At 41.9% G+C, this 25,256-nt stretch overlaps 2 protein-coding genes across 32 annotated transcripts in view; one reads left to right on the top strand and one right to left on the bottom strand.

Moving 5' to 3' along the window:
• The window catches only part of Sdccag8 (serologically defined colon cancer antigen 8), a 205,779-nt gene extending 187,046 nt beyond the window's left edge, over positions 1-18,733 (bottom strand). For 6 of the 17 annotated variants that reach the window (XR_003947261.1, XR_003947262.1, XR_003947266.1 and 3 more), the window contains exons 1-5: positions 18,338-18,576; positions 8,489-8,641; positions 7,109-7,194; positions 4,410-4,523; positions 2,211-2,336 (exon numbers count right to left, since the gene is read on the bottom strand). Coding sequence is in view for 8 of the 17 variants with exons in the window: in XM_006497025.4 (XP_006497088.1) it covers positions 2,211-2,336; positions 4,410-4,523; positions 7,109-7,194; positions 8,489-8,641; positions 18,338-18,404 (546 nt within the window). In the remaining 9 variants the exon portion in view is untranslated. Of the gene's footprint in view, positions 1-2,210; positions 2,337-4,409; positions 4,524-7,108; positions 7,195-8,488; positions 8,655-18,337 lie in introns of all 17 variants that reach the window. The other 11 variants (NR_151682.1, NM_001357390.1, NM_029756.3 and 8 more) reach the window with 8 other exon arrangements.
• A 680-nt stretch (positions 18,734-19,413) lies between these two features.
• Cep170 (centrosomal protein 170) overlaps positions 19,414-25,256 on the top strand; it is an 84,908-nt gene continuing 79,065 nt past the window's right edge. For 12 of the 15 annotated variants that reach the window (XM_006496948.4, XM_006496947.4, XM_006496943.4 and 9 more), the window contains exon 1: positions 19,414-19,497. The gene's annotated coding sequence lies outside the window, so the exon portion shown is untranslated. The remainder of the gene's footprint in view (positions 19,498-25,256) is intronic. The other 3 variants (XM_030255566.1, XM_006496940.4, NM_001368872.1) reach the window with 2 other exon arrangements.

Below are 25,256 nucleotides of genomic sequence, written 5' to 3'. Positions count from 1 at the left end.
ACTACATATTTTAACTTTCTCCTCTTAAACACAAATAGTAGCACTTGCCTTGCATGGCTATTGTGAAACTGAAATAATACAAGGAAAATAACAGGCTTGATGCAGTGCCTGATACATACCCATGCAGTCAGAACAAATGGTAATTACTATATATTATTGCAGTCTTTTACAGAAGAGGATAGTGTGACACTAGGAAATCTAAGTTCAAATTAACCTAAAGCACTGCTGAGATTTAGTATGAATATCTGAGTCACTAAAAAAGCCTATTTTTCCTTGAGGAAGATAATATTCCTAACTCACCAACATTTAAGATATGCTAAAAAGTTTTATTCATATTAATTTCAACACTGTATCAAGAAAGCACTGGAGAAAGACCTGTTTACCTACCCAAGCAAGCAGCAAGCACAACTGTGCAACAACAGTGATGTCACAGAGGCTAAAGGGCTGGCCAGTACACCTACTACAGTTATTCCCGGGTTTGCATGCCTTTCACTACACGGGAATGAGTAAGATCGACATCATAGCCCCTAGAACCTTGTCTTGTCTACGATTATGACTGTAGTTTCCTTTTGGCAAATCCTCTTTGCTCAGACTGAAAGGCAGATGTGCTGCGACCATCGCTTCCTTCCCTGCTCATGCCCCCTGCCTCTTACTCACTCGTCTGCCTGATTTCCTCTCTCACTTCACTTCCTCTTCTTCCCACTTCTTTGTCACTGTATAAATATTGAGGCGATGAATAATTGACTCACTGCTCCATGATTATATACTTACAAGAACAGCACAGGACTATTTTTCTAAGGAGCTATATCCAAGGACTTTTTATTGGATGATACCTTTTTTTTTTCAATTTGACATCAAAATTATAAGCACTAAGGTGGAATGTTTAACCACCAATATTAGTAATCTTATAAAGCTTCAAAATAATTTTATATAAAGGAGTAAGTAGCTTGTCACAAATGTAAATGTCAGCACAGAAAACAAACCGAATACTAATCATCAGCCCACTGATGAGTTTTCAAAGTCAACACAACCAGATGCTTCTGAACAGCCAACACACACACACACACACACACACACACACACACACACACACACAGACCTCAAGGACCAGAAAGGAAATGCTGGGTCCGTCTAGGGGAAGTAAGCTACAAAACCAAAATCAGATGACACTTAACTACATCATCAAGACTCTCACATATTATTCTTCATAGATATGATTTACTAATGATGCCTACATCTAGAAACCACAAAGTCTATGACAAAGTAAGCTGCAACCACAAACATCAGAACTGCCCCATGGAAGGTAGAGTTTGTATAACTTGCAGGGGTCTTTAGACTCTACAGAATCTAAACGGTCTCTAGAGAGTCTAAAGAGCATTGATCCATTCTTCAAAGTCTGGGCCGATGACACTAGAGACAAGAGGCAGCCTGAGGCTCACATTCCTAGGATCTAACCAGACCAGAAAAATCTTGGGGACTCTCAGGGGATGGAGCCCAGGAACTCTCATTGTAGACCCTGACAAGGGTAAAGCTTCTCAAATCACCATTAAAGGAACTAATTACTATGAGCAAGGCTGATCACACTACTTAGTAAATACCAGGACAAACAAACGGTGCAGACACAGAACAGAATCTTGATTCTCAGACTCACAGGCCAGGGTTCTTCCTACCACACAGTGCTGCTCATCTAAGATGTTAGAGCTCAAGAGAAATGCAGAGAAAGTCAACAGATCGGGGTGAGATGCTGAAGCATTCCTAGACTGGCTCAGTGCCTCCTATGTGACACATTCCCTCCTTGCTGGTTCCTCCTTCCATATGGAAGACACCGGGGACCTCCAGGCCCAGGTTCTGTCACCTGAAGACCCACTCCACCACAGCTGAGTCTAACTATTAAAGCACCATGCAAATCTGAGCATGGCATTCTCACCAAATGGAACAAGTATGTCCAAATTATGGATTATGGGACATATGCACCCCAGAACAGCTTTCAGTGTAATGTAGCCCAACACCAAATCATTGACTTATTTAAAGTACCATGAGTTAGTTAGCTTGTGGGGTTTTTTTTCTTTACAACTCAACTTCATAGTTCTTGAGTATGAACTTCGTAAAAAAATACTATTTTGTCAAAAGGTTGGAACAAGTTGAAAAGCTGGGAAAAGGGTAGGAAGAAACATTCAAAATAAAAGATTACGGTTATAAACACCACTCACAGATGCATCCAGGAATGTTTGCTCCCTCAATGTCTCCTCCGGTCTTTGAGATTTCAGTTCTTGCTGGAGCCTTTCATTCTCAAGTACAACTACTTGCACCCTATTTTTCATTCCAGACAATTCATCCTTTAAAAAGCAGAAATCAAAACACATTAACGTTTTAAAGAAACACATATTAATTAATTACTTGGAATTCAACATGAAATAAATTATGGAAGATTTACACCATCAAATTCCTGATGTACAACAAATATATTAAGGTAAGAAAGGAAACCCAGCTCTAGGAAATATCTAGTATTTGGGTTACTTAAGGGATAGTTGACGTCTGCTGGTAGCCATACCACAAGGTGTTATTATTTTGTTTCTACAAGGAATCAAAGAAAAGTCTTAGTTAAAATGGTTATCTAAGAGATTTTTCAAAATGAGGCAATCTGTTGAAAATTAAGTAAAGTACTACCTACCAATGATTAAATGTCAATAACATATGAGGACTAAATGGAGGGAGAGAGCCAAGGCATAGAAATATGCAGTATTTATCAACTGGTACCCAGAAGAAGTACAAATGAAGCAGACTGGAATAAAGTTTGAGCACTTTTATTTATATATTATCACTGGCCTAGCATCATGTAATATAAGCAACTGAGGAAGTCACAACTTGAATAGCTACTGAGTGGTAACTTACTTTCTGAAAACAAAACAAAACAAAACAAAAAAAAACTCAAAAATACAGATATATGTATGCTACTATTCATTGCTACTACAGTCAAAAGCTATTGTGTAATATGCAGATTCCTTTTGCCTACCTTAGGAAAAAAACTGTAATTAAATGTTGTGACTGAAAAAATAAGTTCCAAAAGTCCAGTTCTTAGTCCAACATGTAATTAAGTTAGAAAGTATCAAATCAATCTTTCTAATAAAAATTCTTCTCAGACCCACCTCAGAGTTGAAGTCGCAGAGAAAGCCGTGCCCTTAAGTCAGAGAAAACATGCTTAGAACTACCACACTGGAACAGAAACCTTTACGAAACCTCTGCAGAAGCCAATACTCAGGGAGAAGAATCCAAGTGATAACTGACTCAAGGCTCACTGTGGGTCAGTTTAAGGTCTAAAGACTCTTGGGAGATCTAGGAGCCCTCAGCGTTTGAATTCCCTGGCTACCAAGTACTCAAGGTAAAAGTTAGAAATGAATTTACTCATGCCAGGAAGGGGCAGGCGGTGCCTATGAAATATGCCCAGGACCTGTCTCCTCTATAACAAGGCCTTACTCGGGCAGAAATACTTCAAAGGACCTATAGGCACCGGCTTTATGAAAACGTTTATGGGTTCAGTGAAGTGAGAAAGGGACTCACAGGATTGGACGACACCTTGTCTCCCCCATGACTTTCCATACCAGTAGGGCTCTCTTGTAACAGAGGAGAAATTCAACCTACAGAAATTCTTTCAAAGACTCTCTAGGGAACCCTGAAGACAGCAGAGGAGACAATTCCAAGACCACAGAAGAAATTTTAGTCTGATGTCCATAATAAGAGCAAACCATAAAAATAGCCTAACTTCTAATCATAAAACTGTGAAGCCTCACAGTAAATGCCAGTTCTACTGTGTTAGGCCTTAGTTCTGTGAGAAATACCATAAGCAAATTGGGGGAGGAAAGGGTTTATTTAGCGTATACATTCTGATTACAGTCCATCACTGAAGGAAGACAGGGCAGGAACTCGAAGCAGGAGCTGAGAGCAGGAGCTAGAGCACAGGCCACAAAGGACTCGCTCACTGGCTGGATTTTTATGATTCACTTGGCTTGCTTTCTTTTACAAGGCACAGCACTGCCCACAGTGGACATAGCAACCAGTACTAAGAGAGTGCCCCACAGACATGTTCACAAGTCAATCTGATGGAGGCACTTTCTCAACCAAGGTTCCCTCTTCCGAGAGGGCTCTGCTTGTGTTGAAGTTGACAAACACAAACCAGCACAGCTACTGAAACTAGTTATTATCACTTAGTACACTACGTATAGCATTAACACCAACTTTAACAACAAAATAACAAAACTACTGAGCAATAAACCAATCAGAAATGGCATGACGGACAGTAGACCATAAGAATAGTTATTTTCAGTGGATCACAGTAAGCATGAAAACTACGAACTGCAAGCTTCTATACGAGGTACGACTGGCATGCATTGAGGTCCTGATGAGCAGCTTACCTTGCAGAACTTGACTTCTGCTTCTAAGTGGTGGATATATTGAGACTGGTCGTTAATGATAGGAACGAGGTTGTGCATGGTGGGCATGCTGCCATCGTCACATTCTGACGGCCGCTACAACAGAAAGGACGAATTAAGCTGCTCCAGATTTAGCAGAGAATCATCTGGTTACCCTCTCTACGCACAACTTAGTGCTGGTGCGACATAAGAAAGACTAGACCACAGTGTACTAGATCACAGCGTACAGAGTATTTATTTCTCTAGTCTATAAATTCTCCAAGTATAAGACATGAATATCATTTTTGAAAGGCAGAAAATAACAGTTATTAAAAGCACATGACACATGGAGTTTCCTTTTCAGAACAGGATATTATAACTGGCTTGGAATGGGCTACCTGCTTAACTACTTCACAATGTGACATTTCTTTCATGAATGGTGCCACAGAAGAGGCGTGTCTCCTGAAATTCACATCAGCTCGTCAAGGAAGAGACATCACAAGTCAAAGGCACACCAGGGAAGCAAAATTCTGTTTCAAAGGTCACACTAGAAAAGCGAGATTTTGAGCTTTCAATTTTTTGTTGTTGCTGCTGAATGGATTTTTTAGGCCCAGAGGCGTGTAGAAGTGGAGGTGTAAACACAGTCTAGCAGCAATTCAAAATTATGCATTCTGGTGCGCAGATCCTCTAAGGCTGCACCCTACAGGAGATAAACAAGCTGCACTGTGTAGCCCGAGGAGACACTTCAGAAAAAGGTCTACTGCTGTTGGGTTTTAAGGAAGATGAAATCAGGAAAAGGGAAATGAGAGTCAACCAGTCAGCCTGACCAGAAGGCTTGCAAAGGGAACTTTTCTTCCTCACTCAGTTGATTTTTATAGCTTTGGCAGAGTATTATTCCTGGCTAAAGTATTTTCTGTAGCAAGAGCTGGGCTGAGTCGAAAAGAATCAACTCTGAACCAGATCAAATCATAGTCTAGGCCTCAGGTCCACCCAGTTATGTCACAGGCTTGCTAAAAGAGCACTGTGCCTGAGTCCTGGAATTTCTGCAATCATAAAAGAAGTGATATAGTTAGAATTCTTTAGAAATCCATAAAGTATGACATAAATATTAACACATCATAGTAGCAGTGGCCACCTAATGATTCCAGTATGTGTGACAACTTGCAGATGATGTGGAAATAAACCTGGTGGGGGAACAAGTGGGGCGGAGAGAAATGCTATAGGCTTCTGCAACTCCTCAAGTGTCCTGATCTAGCTACAGATGATCTGAGGTGGCTGCAGGCAAGGCCAGGGCGGTGGCTGCTTTCCCTGACCGCATCACTGGCCCCTCCCCTACAGGCTCAAGGACAGATGAGTCAGATCCAGCTAAACCACACATGCTGTGCCCCAGTTTGTTCTTGAATACATAACCATACCCTAAAAGCTGTATGTCAGCTTATGTGCTAAACAAGAAAGTTAGATCTGCACCCTGATGCTGCTCTCCAGAGTCTGAATCCTAGGAATCTTCATGTGCTCCAACTCTTCCCCCATTTCCTGGTCTCTGATCCAGAACAACTGAGCATGAAACCTGCATGCTGCACTCCAGAAATGAGTGGCGTCCCTCGACTCACACAGTGTCATAATGGCACCCTCATAGGGGCACTGCATCCTTCCAAGCACGTACTTTTATGCTTAATTCTTACTTTACAGAAATTCACTTCACTCGTATATTCAATATTTATAGCTATTGATTATAATTTTATAACAACACATTTTATCACTCAGTGCATTTACTACTGCTCGCTTTTGGTTTCTAGAATGCTCTGAAGAGCAAAAGGTGAATGGAGTGCTTTCAAGTCAATTAGAGGAAGTTGCTAGAGCTGTTGCATACTCAGATGTGCTTATCAGCTTAGAAGACAGAGCTGAGTCCTGGGATGTGGAGCTACTGGGTCAGGTAGGTAGGAAGGTTCTCTACCACACAGAGTGGCTGCTATACAAACGTACAGGTCTATTTACAAGAGTACATATAATAGTGTGGGAACCTCCACTGTGTATTTATACATACTAACTATGAGCTGTGCTAATTAGAAGTCACTACCATGTCAGAATCTACCATTAAATACACTCTCATAACATAATACAGCATGTTAGAAGCATGTGGGTTTTATAAGAGTAAAACCAGGCACCATTGAGATGGACAGTAAATCTAGGTTTTTTAAAAAAAATTTTGAATACATAGATATCCAAGCTTTAACAAACTCTTCAAAGTATATATAATTTCCAAGAAATGATTCATAATTTCTCACTAATTATAACACTAAATAAAATGGCATTACAAGGGAGAGGGCCTAACATTACAATTAGTAACTTCGACAAATGATCAAATATAGACATGAACTTGTAAAAAATATTACGAAACCGTTAGGCCTTTGTATTGACTGTCGCTTTTACAAACTCACTAACTGTTGCAAAATACATTTATCAAGCTGTTCTCTGGACCACGTATTTGAAGAAAAAAAATAAATTGAAAAGATGAAGATTCCTTCAGCTCAAGTGGAAGAATGCTTCTCTAGAGCTATTCTGGCTGTAATCTGGACCTTGTGCAATACACACGACCTTGTGCAACACACACGACCTTGTGCAACACACACGAAGTGGCACAGGAAACTGAAGCTAAGCTGGGAGGCCAGGGCTTTTGTCAGGCTTCAAAGGGTGACACTCACCGAAGGGGACAACTTTCGTCTTCGCGGTGGAGATGTCTCATTTTCCTTATTTGTTTGTTGACGCAACAAAGCTTTCAGTTGATTGACTGCAGGGCGAAAGCAATGGATTTATCGGCCTTGCTTGAGATTCACAGGTTATGCACAGCTCAGGCTATACATGTCCCTCAAAGGCCACACAGCAAAGAATATGCCCTCACTTAACATTAATGGGAGATAAAAGAAATTAGAAGAGGTAGGACCTAGTGAAGAGCTGGGGATTTGATTATTAAAACAAATTATTAAATTAAATTTGATTATCAAGCTATTAAGTGGAGGAAGTCTTCAAGTCACTGGGGAGAGTGGGATCCGGCCTCTTCTTCCTCTTTTTCCCTTCCTGTCGGGAGGTAAGTAGCCTTGCCCATCTGCATGCACCTCCCTGATGGGCTGCCCTGACACATGTCCAGAAGCAAAGCCAATCAATAATGGGCTGAATCGTGCAAAACTAGAACCAAAACAAACCTGTAAGGTATGCTGGCAGACCCCAGTAATATCATCACTTGGGAGACACAGACAGGGGCAAGACCACCAGTCCCAGCCCACCTTGCCTACAAAGAGGGTTCCTGGCTATCCAGGGATTCATACTGAGACCCGACTCAAAAAACAAACAAACAAACAAACAAAGTATATTCTCTATAGGTTTGTTTATCTCAGATGTTGCTATAGTGATAGAAAGTAGACTAACATTTTACTACTAAACATCAATCCAACAAATACTACTTAAACTTCTATTAGACAAGAACTTTGCTATTGGCTGGGACACAAAGAAAAAAAATCAGAACTCTACCTCTTGAGTAAGAATTTAATAAACCAACAGTTATAGCAGTAGCTATAAGCTTTTAATGTAAACCGAGAGCTGCGCATAAGGCTTCAAGGGCAGGGAACACAATTCATGCTTGCTTTCACATAGGCGCTAACAGCAGCAGTGAACAGGAGTTCAGCATGCTTAAAAGAGTGGAAAGATGTCAGGGGTTTCAGTCACAAGGCACTGCAGGTGTCAAGGTATACACGCATGGTCAGGGGTTGCTAAGAGATGGCTGCTTTGTAAGACAGATGGCTCAGATGAGGCTTGTGAAAAGGGTGGCTAAGAAGACAGCATGGAAAAAATAGGACTGGGAAATACTGTTACATTAGGAAAATATTGTTAATCCATCCTAAGGATTTTGGACTTCAGTCTATAGGATTTTGGAAGTTAAAAGAAGAAAGCTGAGTAAAGGAATTTTATTGCTCTTTTGTTACACAGCAATAGAAACGTAGCAGTAGAGTGGCCAACTGGGCGGAGGGAAGCCTATGGAGTTGGGAGAGCCCACTATGAGCCAGGCTCCAGCTGACAGTCACACTCACCAGCATGGCTGTGCTGCAGCTCATGCCAGGCCACCCCTGTGTCCTCATTTTCTACGTTGATGCTGGTGGAAGGATCCAGTGCATCTTCTTCTACAGTGACATCCACTTCTCTCAGGGCACATTTCAACTGGTGAATGCTTCTATTGGCACGTTCTGCAACAAAAACCTGATGAGAGTCAGGGCCACTAAAGTGGTGTCAATCACCCAAATCCTTGACCAACAGGCATCGTCAAAAGGCGGATCTGTTTTAGGGGAACCTTATGGCCCAGAGCAGAACTCTAGCTTCAGCTAGCTAAGAGATAGAGGACAAAAGAGAAGATGAAATCCAGCTAGAAATTAGACTTGGGGATCTCTACAGTCCCTGATCTGGCTAGCATGAACATTCAGTGTGTGTAATACAAGCAGCAAGGAAGACTGAATAGCAGAGCTCCCTGATAATCACTGCCTTGTGGAGGTTTCTTCCTTTTCCTTGGTGCTTGGGACTCGCCTATCCCACCTAGAGATATGAGGTGAGCAGACAGAACCATTCAGGAGACTCAGTCACTCCAAGCTCTGGCCTAGGGAAGCCTCACTTTCTCTACATCTCTCCATGTCCATATTCCTGCCCCACCAAATGATTCAAGCCGCCTGCCCTACGATCGAGAGTTGGCCAGCAGGGTTAGCAAGCACAGTGGCAACCCCGACTGTGCAGTCCTGGCTGACTCCATCTCACACACAGATACTTGGTTAGCAGAAATGACCGCCCCTAGAGCAGAAACTGAAACTGACCAGCACACAGTGACATAAGCTATCTATGATTGAATAAGGTATACTGTTATGATAGCTCGTGTCTAAAAATAGCGTCAGGGTCACACTGCACTTCCTCACACGCCTAAATTTGCACTAGCAGGCTGCACTGACAGTTACAGCTCATCTTTACAAGGGTCAGCAGGTTTTACTTTCTCTGTCTTGAATGACTATTTAAGCACTGGCCACCCTGTTGGGGAGACAGGGGAAGGGGACAGGCTCTGAGACTGCTAGGGGCTCCTCTACTCTACCTGTCTTCCACCTAACTGCTCAGTGTAGCCTTCAAAAGATTCCAGAGATCATTTAACTGTAATGGCATGAAAATGAAGCTGGGGAGAAAATTGAGTTAGTAAAGTGCTTGCTCTGCAAACATGAGGGTCTAGATTCAGATCCCCAAAACCCTTTGTAAAACGCTGCATGTGGCGGAGCACACACGTAAACCCATTGCTGGTGAGGGCAAGAACAGGTAGATTGCTGAGTTTCATTGGTCAGCCAGTCTAAATTGATTTATCAATTTCAGCTTACATCTCAAAAGAGAAAAGAAGAGAGCAATCAAGGAAAGACACTGAAGCTATCCTCTTTCTCCATATGCACACACACAATCATAAGAACATGAACACACACACAATCAGACTGATAATTATCATTATCAGTCATCTATGAAAACACATTTTATGAACATATGTTCTTCATTTTCTCCAATGTTATTAACTTTTAAGTTTTATTACTTAATACTCCATGTTACAAAATATGCAATATGGTTACTTTACTTACAGAAACTCATCCTCTACATGAATAACACTAAAAAGAACCAGCCTTCCTGGTCTGAAATGGAAGATGAAATCCTATTGTCTTCATGGTGAGCTTAGTACCACTCTTCCTCCATTCCGATCTGATTTCCACACAGACCTTCTTCTAAACACAAACCTGGTGCTGAGTGATAACTAGGTCTGGCCCCTTCTTACTCACTCTGGGTTAAAGAAAGTCCGGATTAGATGCAGGCCTGTTTTAGCATGACAAGGAGCAGCAGTGGTTTTCTAAAACTCAATATTTTCTAAACAGACTTGTCAATGGAAAAGGAAAACCAAAGTGTTCTGACGTGCACTGCATTTCGGACATTTAGATTTATGCCCTTAAATCTATAAAGCACTTGGCTTTGTAGCATCCATGAGAAAGGAAACAGAGGGTTTGACTAACATTGAAAGTATTCTCCACAGAGCTATCAAATTACTTCATTTCTAAGACAAAGAATAATTATTTATTTATACCTACTCTGATTAAAAGCTAAAAAGTTATATTAGGAAAAATTTACATGGGAAAAATGCACAACAGTAAGTCCCTGCGAGTACAGTTCTTTCACAAGATGATAATAATGGCAGGCTTATATATTTATTATAATAATGGCAGGCTTATATATTTATTTTGTAGGGCTGGCGTTGAACTCCGGGCCTATGGGATGCTGGGCAAAGGCTCTACCACTGAGCCACATCCCTAGCCTGTGGGCTAACTTGCAGCAACACTTTCAGTCCTGTTTCTAACACTATTCTATTCAGTCTTTCAGAGCCACACCAGCATTGCATGCTAAATCGCATCAAAGATAATACATGAAATTACTAGGCACTGAGCTCAACAATTAACCTCCCTCTAAAAGAGAATTTTGGTTGATCTGTTCTGTTTTTGCAAGTACTCAATCAGTAGTTATAAGGGTCAGAGAAGAGATCTTTGCAAGAACTAAAACCTAAAACTAAGATCAAGTTAAATGACATTTTAAAATCATTTTAGCATAACATTTCAAAGCACTCTAAGTGTTTCAATTCTTGACAGCAGCATGACAAACTGACTTAATCCTGAGGGGTAAATTAAGACAATTCAAGACAAATGAAATGCCATGACTCTTCAGCTGGAGCCACTGCCACAGAACTGCCCATCATCTACCACTCACCAGCTGCAGCTCACTGGGGCCCATAAGTGAGGAAACAGATTAGACAGGAGGGCCCTTTATCATTTCCTACCCTGCTGCTCATGGCGACAGCTTTATCTAACAGAGAGCCAGAAAGAATATCCATTTCCTCTGTTCTCTGAGGCCACTCACCTATTTCAGAATACATCCTGATTTCTTCTCTCCAGCACCAACTGCAGGCTGTATATAAATTTAACTATGAATATAAATGCAAACAAAACTGCTGCATCTGGCAAGTCACAGGAATATAAATGCAAGTGAACATTATTTCTGTCCCATTATCTAAACATCAGTCAGTACAATGAGCTCCTAAAAGGTTTTTAAGCCGAAGACTTAAGTCAAAGTCTGTCTTACTCATTTCTCAGTCCAATCTATCTTATTTTAACCCCTGGCACACCAGTGAGCCTCTCTTCATAAACGTTAACTTTTTAAAAGATAGCTTTAAGCCTTGACAATTATGTGCAATTATGGTTTTGATCATATTCAACATCGACTACTCTCCCTTACCAACTTCCACTCGCTCTAGACCCCTTCCTGCTCCCCCAACATCTTCTCCTATTTACAAGTGGTTTATTTTGTTGTTGTTGCTTTATAAACCCACCGGGAGTTTAACTAGGACTGCCTGCATGAGTATGGGTGAGGAGCTATTTAGGAACATTTAACTTACCAGTAGCTACACCACTGAAGAAGAAGGACCTCTACCCCACCCCACCACCAAGCCAGCACAGCATTTGTCAATAGCTCCTCGGCTAGGGGTAAAAGTAACATGTTTTTGAGAAAAACACAAGTGTCCCTCAGTGTTAAGACCAAAGACTACATTCATCCAATCAATTATTAATTTCTATATTTTCCATCTGCCAAGGAGATATGAAAGAGAAATGTCCTAGTGTCAGGGGAGGGGACCCATCCTGCAAAGTGCCCAGCTGTCTCTGAGAAAACATACAATGAACCATTTCCTAGCCTGATATGTGAGCGGTGCTGCAGTTCCTGACACAAGCTTAGACTAGGCAGACAAGCAGGAAAAAGAAAGAGAGAGAGAGAGAGAGAGAGAGAGAGGGAGAGAGAGAGAGAGAGGGAGAGAGAGAGAGAGAGAGAGAAGCCAACCAACCACAGGAAGACAAGAAAAACGTGTCTGTTTATACCTGACGGGACTACAGCCCGGTTTAGAAGATGACTATCATGGTTTACTAGGGAACTAGCAGGTAGCAAAATCATGAAAAGAGCAGTCTCCTCCAAAGATGGACAGAGCCAAGTCTGTAAGCAGCCAGCACAATAGTCAAAGTGGCTAATAGAACTATACAGAAATAAAAATGTCTCAACAAAACTGTGATCCTAACTCTAATGGCTGAAAACGTGCTGAAGTGGATGGCCCCAGTGGAAAGACAACCTCAGTGACAGTGACTGATGTAAGAAAGCGGGGCCTAGAAGATTATCAAGGAGAGGTATGATGTGGAAAGTCTGAGACTGGTTATGTCCATCCTGTGACATGCACCTGACACCTCACTGGGACCAGTCTGGCAGACTAATGCACCTTTTGCCAATAGGGCATAAATTCCAGCTGGCCTGGCAGAGATGTGGGGTAGATGCACCAGACAATACAATCTATATTCATAATTACTCTTTCTTGAGTCTCTTGCAAAGCCTTGCAATGGCTACATCATTGTTTCTGAACACAGTGCCATTACTGTTTCAGGCCTGATAACTCTGTCTTAGGAACTGGGCTATGCATCTTTGCCAGTGTCCCTGGCTTCTACTCATGAGCTGTCAGTATCACTCCTTTCTACCCCCAATTGTGATGATCAACTATGCCTGTAGATATTACTAAATGTTTGCTTGCCAGACAAATTATCCCTAGTTGAGAATCCCTGGTTGAGCTCAATGCAGCTCCTGCTGAGCCTTGAAGAGCTAGTCCCACTGTAAGTGTTAAACCCACCATGCATACCACACTATTACTGCAGCAGTAGCCGCCTTTCGATGAGGTAGGCAGCATTAATAATAACACGCTGATGTTACTAGTGCTGGTAAGGCAGAATATAACCAAAGCCTGATCCAGTATCAGCTCTAGGTCTACTCCTTCGAACCTTTCAGTGGACTTAATGATCCAGGTTTCTGGGATGTGTGCTAAAGGGATCAGGATACTTTCTTTACCTTTGGACTCATGTGAAAACTTTGTCATGAGCAGTTAATGTCACTGAAGTTCAAATCCTCAAAGACACCAAGATAGAAAGAATAAAATTTTTCTCATTTTCCCAATAGCTTGTCATCTTCTTTCTAGAAACACAGTAAAGTACCCTTATAATTTTATAACACATTGGAAACAGTTATGGTTTCAGGGCTGCCTCTATGAACACCCTTTCTGTCTGTTGTAGGCTGACTATTGTGAACATCCTTTGTCTGTAGTTGGGATGACTATTGTGAACACCCTTTCTGTCTGTTGTAGGGTGACTACTGTGAACACCCTTTCTGCCTGTTGTAGGGTGACTACTGTGAACACCCTTTCTGCCTGTTGTAGGGTGACTACTGTGAATACCCTTTCTGCCTGTTGTAGGGTGACTACTGTGAACACCCTTTCTGCCTGTTGTAGGGCTGACTACTGTGAACACCCTTTTTTGTTGTTGTTAAATCTCTTTTGCCTATTTTGCCTCAGTAGTGGAGGAAAAAGGAAGTTGGGATTTTGTTTTTAACTTTTGTTTTCAACTACCCTAAGTAGCCTTGAACTAGAAATCCTGCGTCGGCCTCCTCAGCACTGGAATGGCCTATTTCATCATGCCTTGCTTTTTGGGTTTTGTTCTAGTTAAAAAACAAACAAACAAACAAAAAAACCCATAAAAAGCTAAAAGTGTTAAAACCAACATGAATGTATAAACAAAAATGCTCATAATTTTTACACCCTCCTAAAGTGCTTACATATGTATGTGTGTGTCTGTGTGTGTTGTGTGTGTACCTACAGACATATAAATACAAATAATACATGGCAAATAATAAAAAGAAAAACCAAGCAAATGTTGATGGAAATAGAAAAGAAGAAATGAAAGTTTTGTAAGTAAATCTGAGAAAAAGAGTAACTTTCCCCGAAATTAAACATGTGTGCTTAAGTAGGCCAAAGGTCCAGATGACATCACTGCTAGCTGGCACACATACAAAACTCTCCATTAGTAGTGTTATTACACAACCCTTCGGCAGATAGCAGGATCTAGAGAGCTGTGCCGTTCACACCCAGTAAGTCATCCACCATCAACACTATCTCCAGCTGTTCCCAGCTGCATCAGGCACAGAAGGAAGCACCGTCCTCAAGGTGTTCTTGCCATGGCCCTGCTCCCTTCCCAGGCAGCAGGTCAACTTCTCTTCCGTTTCACAAGGCACGAGCACAATCCCTACCCTTCTTGCAGTCTGACTCAGAGCAGGAAAAGGGCACTGGCACTCGAGGAGACAGAGGGGGATCTCGGCTCTTAGGTAGGCTAGTGCTTGGCTTTCTTCTTAGCTAAAGAGCAGAAAAATAGGGAAAGCAGGGGAGAAGAAAGCCAGAAGAAAATGAAAAGCACAAAGTACAGCACACCCACACTCCTGTTCTTTTCTGAGTGTCTTTCACCAAGTCCCATACACACTTTGCCATCTTGGCTCCCACAGGCAATAATTCTCACATCTGGTTCAAGCTTTTAATTGTGCAGATAAGGAAACATAAATCCAAATCCAACTTATTAACTGGTCCAAGGTCACACAGATACTAATCAGCAAATCAACAGGAAGTTCCATGATCTGCTGCCTAGTCACACATTCTCTCCTGACTCGGTCATGTTCTCCACAGATTCCATCCACAGGCTGAGAAACCAATGTGGTGAAAGCAAAGGGGGAAGGTGCACACAGACTGCACGTAAGAGAGACAGAGTGTGTTCCTGTCAAAGCACAGGCTTGGTTGAATGGTAAACCTACTCAGCCAAAGGTGGGGAGGACTCTTTTGGTCAGGTGATACCTGGGTTGCTGATAAACTGCATCCACACCCCAGGATGCACAGGACGGCACATGGCTCTGGTAGTAGGGAGAGATAATCCATTACCTTGTGATCTCTGTCCTTTTTAACACTAAAAGTGCATGCTCAAATGTGTTAACACTTAAAACATCTAGTAAATAAACACGTGGCCACCTGCCAAGAGGCCTTCCCAATCCCTTCTAGTCCCAGATTGAGTGGTGGCTCCCAGGACACCGGCGATATGCTCGCTTTGACTATGCTGGAAGCTTGATTGCAGCTATGGTTATTTCATAAAAAGAAAGAATACTAGCAATTAGTGAATATACACTTGTTTTAAAATCTCAGGAAGAAATAGGAAGAAATACCAATACTTTATTATTCTTCTAGTACGCATAAACTAAGGAGGACAATTTATAACACAATTCTTAAACACTGGGCACTCTTGAAATAACAAATGGTGTTATATTCAACACAGTTTGACCTCTTGGAAACAAAGGTTTAGTTTAAAGGAATTATTCTCTCTAGAAGTGGTAACAGATATTTGACTATGCTCAAGGTCAGAACTGACCCCATTTTGTGGCCTCCTTCTAGATATGGCTGCATATGCTAAGAAACACATGAAAGTAAGTCACTAAATCAAGAAACGATACATCCTGAAAGCCAGGAGGAATGATGCCTTAATTTTTTCAAACGTTCATCTCTTTTTCTCAATGGCTCTTATTTGCCATTGGTCAAATGTTTTTACCTCAAATGGTTATCACCCCAACTATAAATTTTAAAATTATCTTAATTAGAACTTCATGTTATTATTACTGGAAGCCATAGCAGTACAGCCACACAAATCATTAAAAGATTTGTCTTTTATGGTGCTGGGGATTGAACTCAGGACCTTGTCCAGGCCTAAGCAAGTGCTACTCTGTCAAGCTATACCCACTTCTATAAAATTAGTTTGAAATTAGCCCTATAACTATATTAAACGCTTAATATTAAACAATCCCCCAATGTATGGGAGGAAATGAAGTCTTGAGTAACTGTGTGTTATTGACATGAGCACAGTCATGTCAGGGACCCAGTGCCTCAGAGTCATCAGAGCGGCAAGACCTTCCCCAGGTCAGGCTCTGGAGAGCAGCAAGGCTTGCCCTGGTAAAAGCATGGATGCACCTAACATTTAGCTGGAACCAGTAAATGCAGAAACTACAGACCACAGCTTCCTCATCCCAATTGACTGCAGCATCAGACTGTTCCCCTGCAGAAACTCCCGACTGAGGCGGAGTTTGCAGACTTCTGCTGCTGTGTCTCCATCTGAGACGGTGGCCCACTGCATCCCAACTTGTTGTTATTTGTCTGCCATTTCTTCATTCCATTGCCCTAGTCAGATCAATCATGTGACTACATCAAAATGATTAATATTAAACAGCCACTTCCAGTGGTTAAATAGAGGTCCAAAATTATTTCACAGAAGAACTAGATGAAAAAACCAACTAACCAACCAACCACCACCACCACAACAAACAGAAAAACTTAGCCAATCTAAAAAAATTGTAACCATGTATATCATTGAGCACAAGAGTTTTTCTTGATTCCACAAAAAAGTTAGGAGCAGTTACTTTAGAATCCACCAACTCTTAAAATATCAGTAGGAGGAAGAATGCATTTAATTACACCATCCTAGAGTTTGAACACTGAGGATGCTAACAATCTGTACCACCACCAATGGATACAGATGACAAACAATAGCCTACAAAGTCCTACGGAGATAAACTTTCTAGTCTTCTCAGAAAAGGATTTAAATTTTAAAGGAAGCAAATGCTAGCAGCTAACGTTCAATAAGCATTTGTGTGCCAAACATTGGTTACACCCTTATTTTGAACTATAGCAATCTGCGATTGCTTTGCTTATTGTCTCCCTCATTAATCCAAAGACTCCACACCATAGAGACTTGTGGCCGATTCATCACCTAATATGGCTAATCCAAATCAGGCATTGAGTTATCATTTGCTGAATAATTCAGGTTATAAATGATTCAAATATTTTATCTGTTGGCCATAGCATATGGGGTTATGAAAATGCAGAATAGGAAAAAGTACATCATAACCCGTGGAATAAAGTCTTTAGTGAAATCTTTCTAAGTCCCACATTAACTTGCCCATCTCTCCTTCCTTCTTTTCCACACACCAGACAAGCATTCTAATACTAAGCCACATTCCCAGCCCCTAGCACACATTTCTTGCTACAGATTTCTTAACTTCTGAAAATAAATCAGTCTTATGTTCATTATTCTTTTGGTTAACTTGTTCTCCATAATAATCATGTTGTAGTTGACACCACGAATTCACTATAACAAAGTCTCAAGTTTCCGGAGATTTCACATGTGGTCAAAAGAACAGAGCTAGCTAGCTATGAGTATGGAGAGCACTTTGCCAGATAATTATTCTTCTGGTTCTTTGCTCAGAAAACTTGAATTAACTAAGCTAGGCTTCGATTATAGTAATTATTACTTGATTAATAAGAAAGGCATAGGCTTTGAAGGTGGATAGGCCTGAATTCTGTACATGCCTTTGCCGCTACCAACCAGCTGTGTGAGTTTTGGCTTTGGTTTCCTGACCAGTAAAATGGAGTCATTAGTGAGATAAAGTTTTAAATACTTTGCTATATGAAAATAATGTAGATCAGTAGATATTGTATTATTTCAAATAACTATTAGTGTTTTCTTTCTGGACTTATACGTCAGATTTGCTATACTACACCAGAATTTGCATGTGTAAGAAATATAAATAAGGAATTTATTGAATTAAACAGCAACAGTATGGCAACAGGGTAAAAGTGGCATGGAGCTGCCCATGAGTTTGTGCTGGCACTGGTTGATAAGACACTTAAATCAAGATGTAGGTTCCTTGTTGGGTCAGGTAACCAACCACAAGGATAAGGATAATGCTGCTTAATCCTAAAAACAAAACTAAAAGATTTCATCCATAAGGTCAGAGCAACATCGGTCGTCTTCCTCCACAGCCTGGCTAGTGCTCAAGGAAAGTCTCTGGAAAAAACAAAACAAAACAAAAACAAAAAAACAAAAAACAACCCACTATTGCCCGTGGTACCTAAGAGCTACTAGGCACTGAGATTCGGAGCAACTCACCCCGGAGACTCCGTTGGTATTGCCCCAGACTGTCCTCCAGGGTAGAGTTCCCTGGGGACTTCGCCATGGGGTCAGAGATGGGAGTTATGCGGGAAAGTATCCAGTGCACCCCTCCGAGGACAGGCCTAGCGCTGGGGATGAGGGGATGCCTGCCTGCTTCCTGTCGCTGCTGTCACTAGGGAACCAGGAACCCCGGACCGAGCTCCTAGGGGCTCTTCCTACCCCCTGGCCCTCATGGTGAACGTCGGGAATTGTAGTTCTCAGGCTTAAAGCCTGCAGCCTCGAGAGTCCTATGAGCCTTCCAGCTATACTACGCTTCCCAGAGGGCTATGCGCTCGGAGCGCCACTCCGACAGTTTAGCGGCCTGAGGCTGTTGCCAAGAGACGGGTTGGCGCGCCGCGCCCTTTCCCTTTTGCATCGCTTGGATTAGTCCCGCTGTCCTGCCATCCTCAGCCAGCTGGATAGACTCGCTGACAGAACCGGCCCGGTGAAGGACTTAAGACTCTTCAAAACGGGCCGGTGTGGAGTTGATCCCTGAGCCCTCGCAAGCATTCACTGCAAACTCGGTTTTAGTTAGGAGTTCTGTCAAAACTGTTTTTCTCTAGAAAATGAAGTGTAAATCTTCCAAACAGCCAAACTGTGAAAGTGACGGACACTGCAACTCCTAGCCTGCTCAGAGCCCCGCCCTCCGCGTGGAGTTGGCGCGCTGCCCGCTGGGAATCGTAGTCCTGGTTGGTTGCGGTCCCACTCCAGCCAAGCGGCTCTTTATTGTTCAAGACTGTCTTGAGGGCACGCCTGCGCAGTGGGCAGCTGCGAGAGCGTGTGGGTGAGACCCTCTGCAAAGCCCCCTTTCATTGTCTGGGTCTGGCGCCTGCGCAGTGAGGCATCGCTGGGCCCTGGCTGGAGGAGGGAGAGGACCTGGCTCGCTGCCCTTTGCGAGGCGCCTGCGCACTGAGCTGCCGTTCGCTGCCGTTCCCGCTATGTGTGGGGCGTGTGTGGAATAACGTTATTGCCCAGCGGAACCGAGGGGCCCCCAGCTCCACGGCGGCGGCGACGACGACGACGACAACGGCGAGGGGGTGGGGGGAGGACAGCGTGGCAGAGACAGACGGGACGCGCCGCGCCCCGCCTCCCGGTCCGGTCCCTCTCTGCGGTGAGGGGTAAGTGATGCGCTCGGGGTCGGCATGGCCCGGGATTCTGCACATCCATAGCTCCGGCGGCCGGGGCCGGGGCCTGGGCGCGGCCCGCGGCGGGATGGAGTGCGGGCCTGGAGGGCGAGGGGCGCCACCGGGACGCCCCGCGCGGCCGCCGCCCTCCCGTCCCCTCCCTCCCCTCCCCCATGGGCTGCGGCCGGCTGCACAGGGCCGGCTTCCCTTCAGTGCGCCCGGTCCTCTTCTGTTCACTCCCGCTTTGTGTAGCCGCCGCCTGAGCTGCCTGGGAACGCTGCGGGCGGAGCGTCTAAGGAATGGCTGCGCTGCCGCTGGGCAAGGGAGTTTTCCAGGGCGCCCATCCCTTTTGTAGGGTTGGTTTCGGGGTGTGAGGAGGGTGGCGGCGGTGAGGAGGGGGTGACGGACGACTAGCCTTCAGATGGCGTTGGGAGGGCGTGGAAGACGTGCTGTCACGCAGGCTGCCGGGCGACAGCACACCACGTAGCCTCCAGCTCGGTAGTAAACCCACGGGAGGAGCGAGTGGCTTCCTGTGGGCTTCATTGTCCCAAGATTCAGTTGTTGGGTTTGGGTCTAGTTCACTTCCATTTTTATTCAAGGGAGAGAGAGAGAGAGAGCAGCTGCGTGACATGTACGGGAAGACAAGGAATTGTGTCCTAAGTCATATGATCTCTGTTTTCTGATTTTGAGTATAAACTGTCGTCCTGACCCCCATCCCCAAAGAGTATAAAGACAGGCTGTACAGGCTAGAGTCCCAAGTCTGCCAAGCTGATCAATTTAAAATTACTAGGTGACAATGAGGGCTGGGTTTAGGTAGGGCCTGACAGCGAAGCTGTTGTTTAGCAGGGAAATGAACCAGCAGAATTATTTTTTCCACTGGGTGGGTAATGCGTTCATGTTCCTAAGGGAATACATTAGGATCTGCTTAAAGCAAACAACAACAACAAAAACATAGGCCACCTATGTTTTAGTTTATGAAATTGATTGGTTTTTATTCTGTTAATGAGAATTCAACCACTTGGAGAGGAAGGAATTTATTGAAGCAGACAATACATTTACTTGAAAATGCATCCTTTAAAATCGTTTGAAATCTTAAGCTTATGGTATTTGCAGTGCTTTGCCAACCTTTTTGCTTAAAACAAGCCGACGATAGGATGAAGCAGGATGAGGAGGAGCAAGTGGAAGGATAGTGTGAGAGTTACATTATAAATACAGAACCTAAATCTTTACTGATAAAGCCCGATGTATTTAGGCTGCAGGGACTGAGGAAGTCAGCCCTGGGAAATAGCAAGTTACAAACCAAGCAATCTGTATTTTTGCCATTGTTTTAAAAAATAAAACTCGCACAGCTTTTAGTTTTTCCTTCTGTAAGTACTCTAAAACGTTGGTGTCCTAAAACAGGAGTCTTAAGTGGGCTTAACATAAAACCAAGAAGATCCTAAGGTAGGCAAAGTTGGATGACTTGTCTGCCAACTCTGAGGCAATGGAAGGCAGAGCCAAACAAAACCAAGATCAGCATTTCAGTGTGATCTCTCCTATGTGTGTACCCTAGTCCCCTTGTCCTGCACACACATATAGAACATATTCTACATGCTCCTTGAGTGGTCTGCTTCAGTTAACTCTATTCTCACAGTTGTATTAATTTAATCCTTGTGACATATATTATTAATTATACTGAAGTGGAGCTTGAGTTTTATAGACTAATGGAAAATGTGCCTTTTCTTAAAAAAATGGCTTCCCTGCTTATTAATAACCAAAATGTAATACATGTCTCCTAATATTTTCTAGCATGGTAACCCTATAACCTGTGTTAAAAATAAAATATACACACAAGAACTTCGTTTTTTTTTTTTTTTTTTTTTTTTTTTTTTTTTTTTTTTTTGGTTTTTTGGTTTTTCGAGACAGGGTTTCTCTGTGTAGCCCTGGCTGTCCTGGAACTCACTTTGTAGACCTTTGTAGTTCAAGGCTGGCCTTGAACTCAGAAATCCGCCTGCCTCTGCCTCCCAAGTGCTAGGATTAAAGGCGTGCGCCACCACGCCCGGCTACACACAAGAACTTAATGTTGGTTTTTCTTCAATGAATTGTACTCTTCTCAACTTATTCTAGAACTCACCTTTTGTTAACATTTTTTTGCTAGAGTGGAATTTTTTATATTTAACTTTTGTTTAATTCTACTCTTAATGTTATTTTATATCAGATTACAGCCAATTTTTGGTTTATCTGGGTTGTTGTTGTTGTTGTTGTTGTTGTTTTGGTCTTTTCTTTTTTTTTTTAACACGGTTTCTCTGGTTGTCCTGGACCTTGGTCTGTAGACAGGCTGGCCTTGGTCTGTAGACAGGCTGGCCTTGAACTCAGAGAGATTTGCTTGCCTTTACTCTCCTAGTGCTGGGATTAATGGTCTGCTTGACTTGGCTTTGATTTCAACCACATTTTTAAAAAATTCATAATCAAATTCCATGTGTGAATTTTATTTAGTAAAATTTTAAATATATCTTACCAATAAATTTATTTCATAATTAGTAAGTTGTTTCACTTTCTTATTACTCTTTCTTTACTGGGGGAGGGGTCAAAACTCAATTTTATTATTGCATCTGGTAGAGATCAGATATTGCACCTGTGGTGGTAAAAGCTTACTATTTGAACTTTGCATAGGTATGGGTTTGCTTTCTCTTCTTTTCCTTGTACGTGTGGTGTATTTACATGTGTTGGGGCATGCATGTATGCCTGCGCACATGGAGGCCTGAGACTGAAATCTTCCTTGATTGCTTTTCTACATTGTTCATTTTGAGGCTTCGTTGAACCTATAGCTTATGAATAAAGCTCATCTCACTAGCTAGCTTGTTCCAGAGAGCTCCTATCTTTACTTTCTGAGCCTAACTGTACATTCCTCACAGAGGTCACCAAGCCTGCCCAGCACTTACATGGGTTCTGCCTATCTGAACCATCTGCTCGTCTTGCTTACTCAATAAGTCCTTTAACAGACTCTGTATGGCTTATTCACTTAACAAAATTCTGTTCCTGATAAATATTTTTCACTATTTAATATGTAGTGGTTTTTCTTCGGTCTTAAACATCAGACTGTTAAGTGGTGTACTATTCTAATAAGAATATGATAGGTGACACTAAGATGTGAAATACCTGTATAGTTGCAAGTTTTCCTAGATTAATTAATACACCAATGTTTGATGGATTGATGATGATTAAAGCATTAAGCATAGGCCTCTTTTACCCAGTAATAGGGTCCTGTTTACTGGCATAAAAGCCTCATCTTTTCTCCTTTAATTTTCCTTAACTATGAAAATTTTGAGTAACTACCCTTGGCAAAGTGAGCTTTGATTGACTTGCTCTAATATTTTATGAGGGATGTCTTCAGAAGTGAGTTCACTTTTTTTGTGGCATAAAAGAACAAGAAAACATCTGTAGTTGATTAAACTGGTTATATTGTCCAGTTTAGTTGAAATTATTGTGCAACAGGATATGTATTTTTTTAGGCAAAGTAACATAGCAAATATGAAATCTATCTTCATGTCAAACAAAAGCATAGAAGAAACTCACAGGAGGAAAGCTAATGCCTTATAAATTACTTCCATACAATAGTAACAATTCAAGGGGGAAGAATTCAAGCATTGTAGAGAACTGAAACCAAGTGAAACATAGCAGAAAAATAAGCAACCATTTTAGTGCACTAATCATTATTGAGTGCTATGGAGAATATTTCTCTTTGGGGGCATGGTATTATTGGAAAAGTGAATAATACATACACTGTATAGAGCTCTTACTAATGGCAGGGTTTTTTCCTTTCAAAACACCCTTATTTATCACAGTATTATCTTACGCATTTAAAGTTTAAAACCTTGGGATTGGAGAGATGGCTCAGCAGTTAAGATCACTAGTTGCTCTTCCAGAGGACCTAAGTTTAGTTCCTAACAACCAAGAGGTAGTTCCCACCCTCCTATAATTCCAGCTGCAAGGAGCTAGAGACACTCTTTTGCCCTCCAGACAACAGAAAAGTTAAGCATTGTAACAGGGCTCCCAGGAGGAAAGACAGTTTCTGTCCCAACTGATCTCAATACACACATGGTGAATATTGTACATGCAAGCAAAACACATAAAGTTTTACTAAGCTCTTAAAAAAAAACTTGAAGCACAAAGTTAATAACTCTTTCTACGGCACATATCACAGAATTGTTAAGTCTGTAACTGAACCTTTGTATTTTGACCAAAGTCAAAATTCTTTTGACTTATCTTTTTTTAGTAAGTTAAGTGATAATACCTGTTCCTTTATTGTCATTAATAAAATGCTGGAATTGGATGCATTTTACAAGTCTTTTGTACAATGTGCCACATGTTGCTAAAATTCTTGAGATTCAACTTCACCTTGAGCTCTTCTATGGACTTGAAAGGAAGTCCATTTAACCTTCAGAAAGTGTAATGAAAGGTTGTTACCAGAGTCCTAGGCCAAAGGAGGTCCCAGCTAATGAGTCTGAGCCATCTGCTGCATGAGGAGTAGAGAGGAGTGAGATGCAGAGAAGGCCTTTATTCTGTGGCCACACTTGGATAGAGACAGTAGCTCTGGGATTCTATAAGAGAAGGAAAAAGGTAGGGAACCAGAGGCATTTATAATCAAATATAAACAGCCAAACTGTGATCCAATAGATGATTGATTACCTGCTTTTCCTAGGTCTGCTAGCACCAAGAAGTCATTGTTGCTTGAAGGGAGATAATTGGCTCACACTTAGGAGAGCAGCCTAGGATCCTTCCAGAAAGTGTAAAACAACGGGTTTGGTGTTCCTACAATTCAAGATAGAGTGTGGAAAAAGGGCTCTTAAGAATAGGCTGGAGAAACAAATTGAGATCAGTTGGGACAGAAACTGTCTTTCCTCCTGGGAGCCCTGTTACAATGCTTAACTTTTCTGTAGTAGCACTTATTAATTATAATGGCTTTTGCTATGACATTTTCATACAAGATTATAATATATTTTGATCATCTCTTTGTGTCTGCTCGTCTCCTCTTTCAAACACACACACACACACCATGTATATAGACCCTAGGATACTAGAAAGGAGCCCATAAGAGGGTAACATAATTCTTTAAGGGACAGGAAAGATAAGAACACATATGAGTTGGGAAGGAGAATACTGGAGATGGAGATTTTAGAGTGGGGGAGAGAAGCAGAATGGAAGTGATAGTCAGCCATCACTAAGGACTTTTTAAAAAGCATGCAATCTAATGCTGATTTTACTATCTGAATTCTTCCTGTGAGCTGTAGTTCTCTCTTAAGAACAATACAGTAAGATTCTCAATAAAGTTTTTCAAAATTACCACTTGCAACTTCATATTTATGTAGTTTCCTTTACCTTTCTTGTTTCTGATTTGAGACACTTAAGTCAATGTGGTTTTTTTTGTTTGTTTTTTGGGTTTTTTTTGCAGTATAACTTCCATATTTAATGCTGCAGTTATAGTCTGGCTGTATACCTATTGCTTATTTAAAGCCCTGTCCTTTTTTGTTTGTTTGCAGTCTGACGTTGTGTCATGTCCTTAGCAACAGTAATGTTTTTCTGTTCTGAGACATCCAGGGGAGGGGAATCATGGTTCTTGAAAGTTACATTCTTGTAATAGAGGGTGAAATTCTGTACTGCTTTCCTAATATTAAAGTACTCTTTCTTATGAACTGATATTCTTAATAAGTCATAAGTTTTCTTTGATACTAGTTGTAGTTTTTATTGTTTTTAACCATTAGAAACAGCACCCT

Source organism: Mus musculus, chromosome 1 (assembly GCF_000001635.26).
Source record: "Mus musculus strain C57BL/6J chromosome 1, GRCm38.p6 C57BL/6J".
Lineage (NCBI taxonomy): Eukaryota > Metazoa > Chordata > Mammalia > Rodentia > Muridae > Mus > Mus musculus.
Note: the sequence above shows the minus strand (reverse complement) of the source record. Positions and strands in the feature narration are given on the sequence as shown.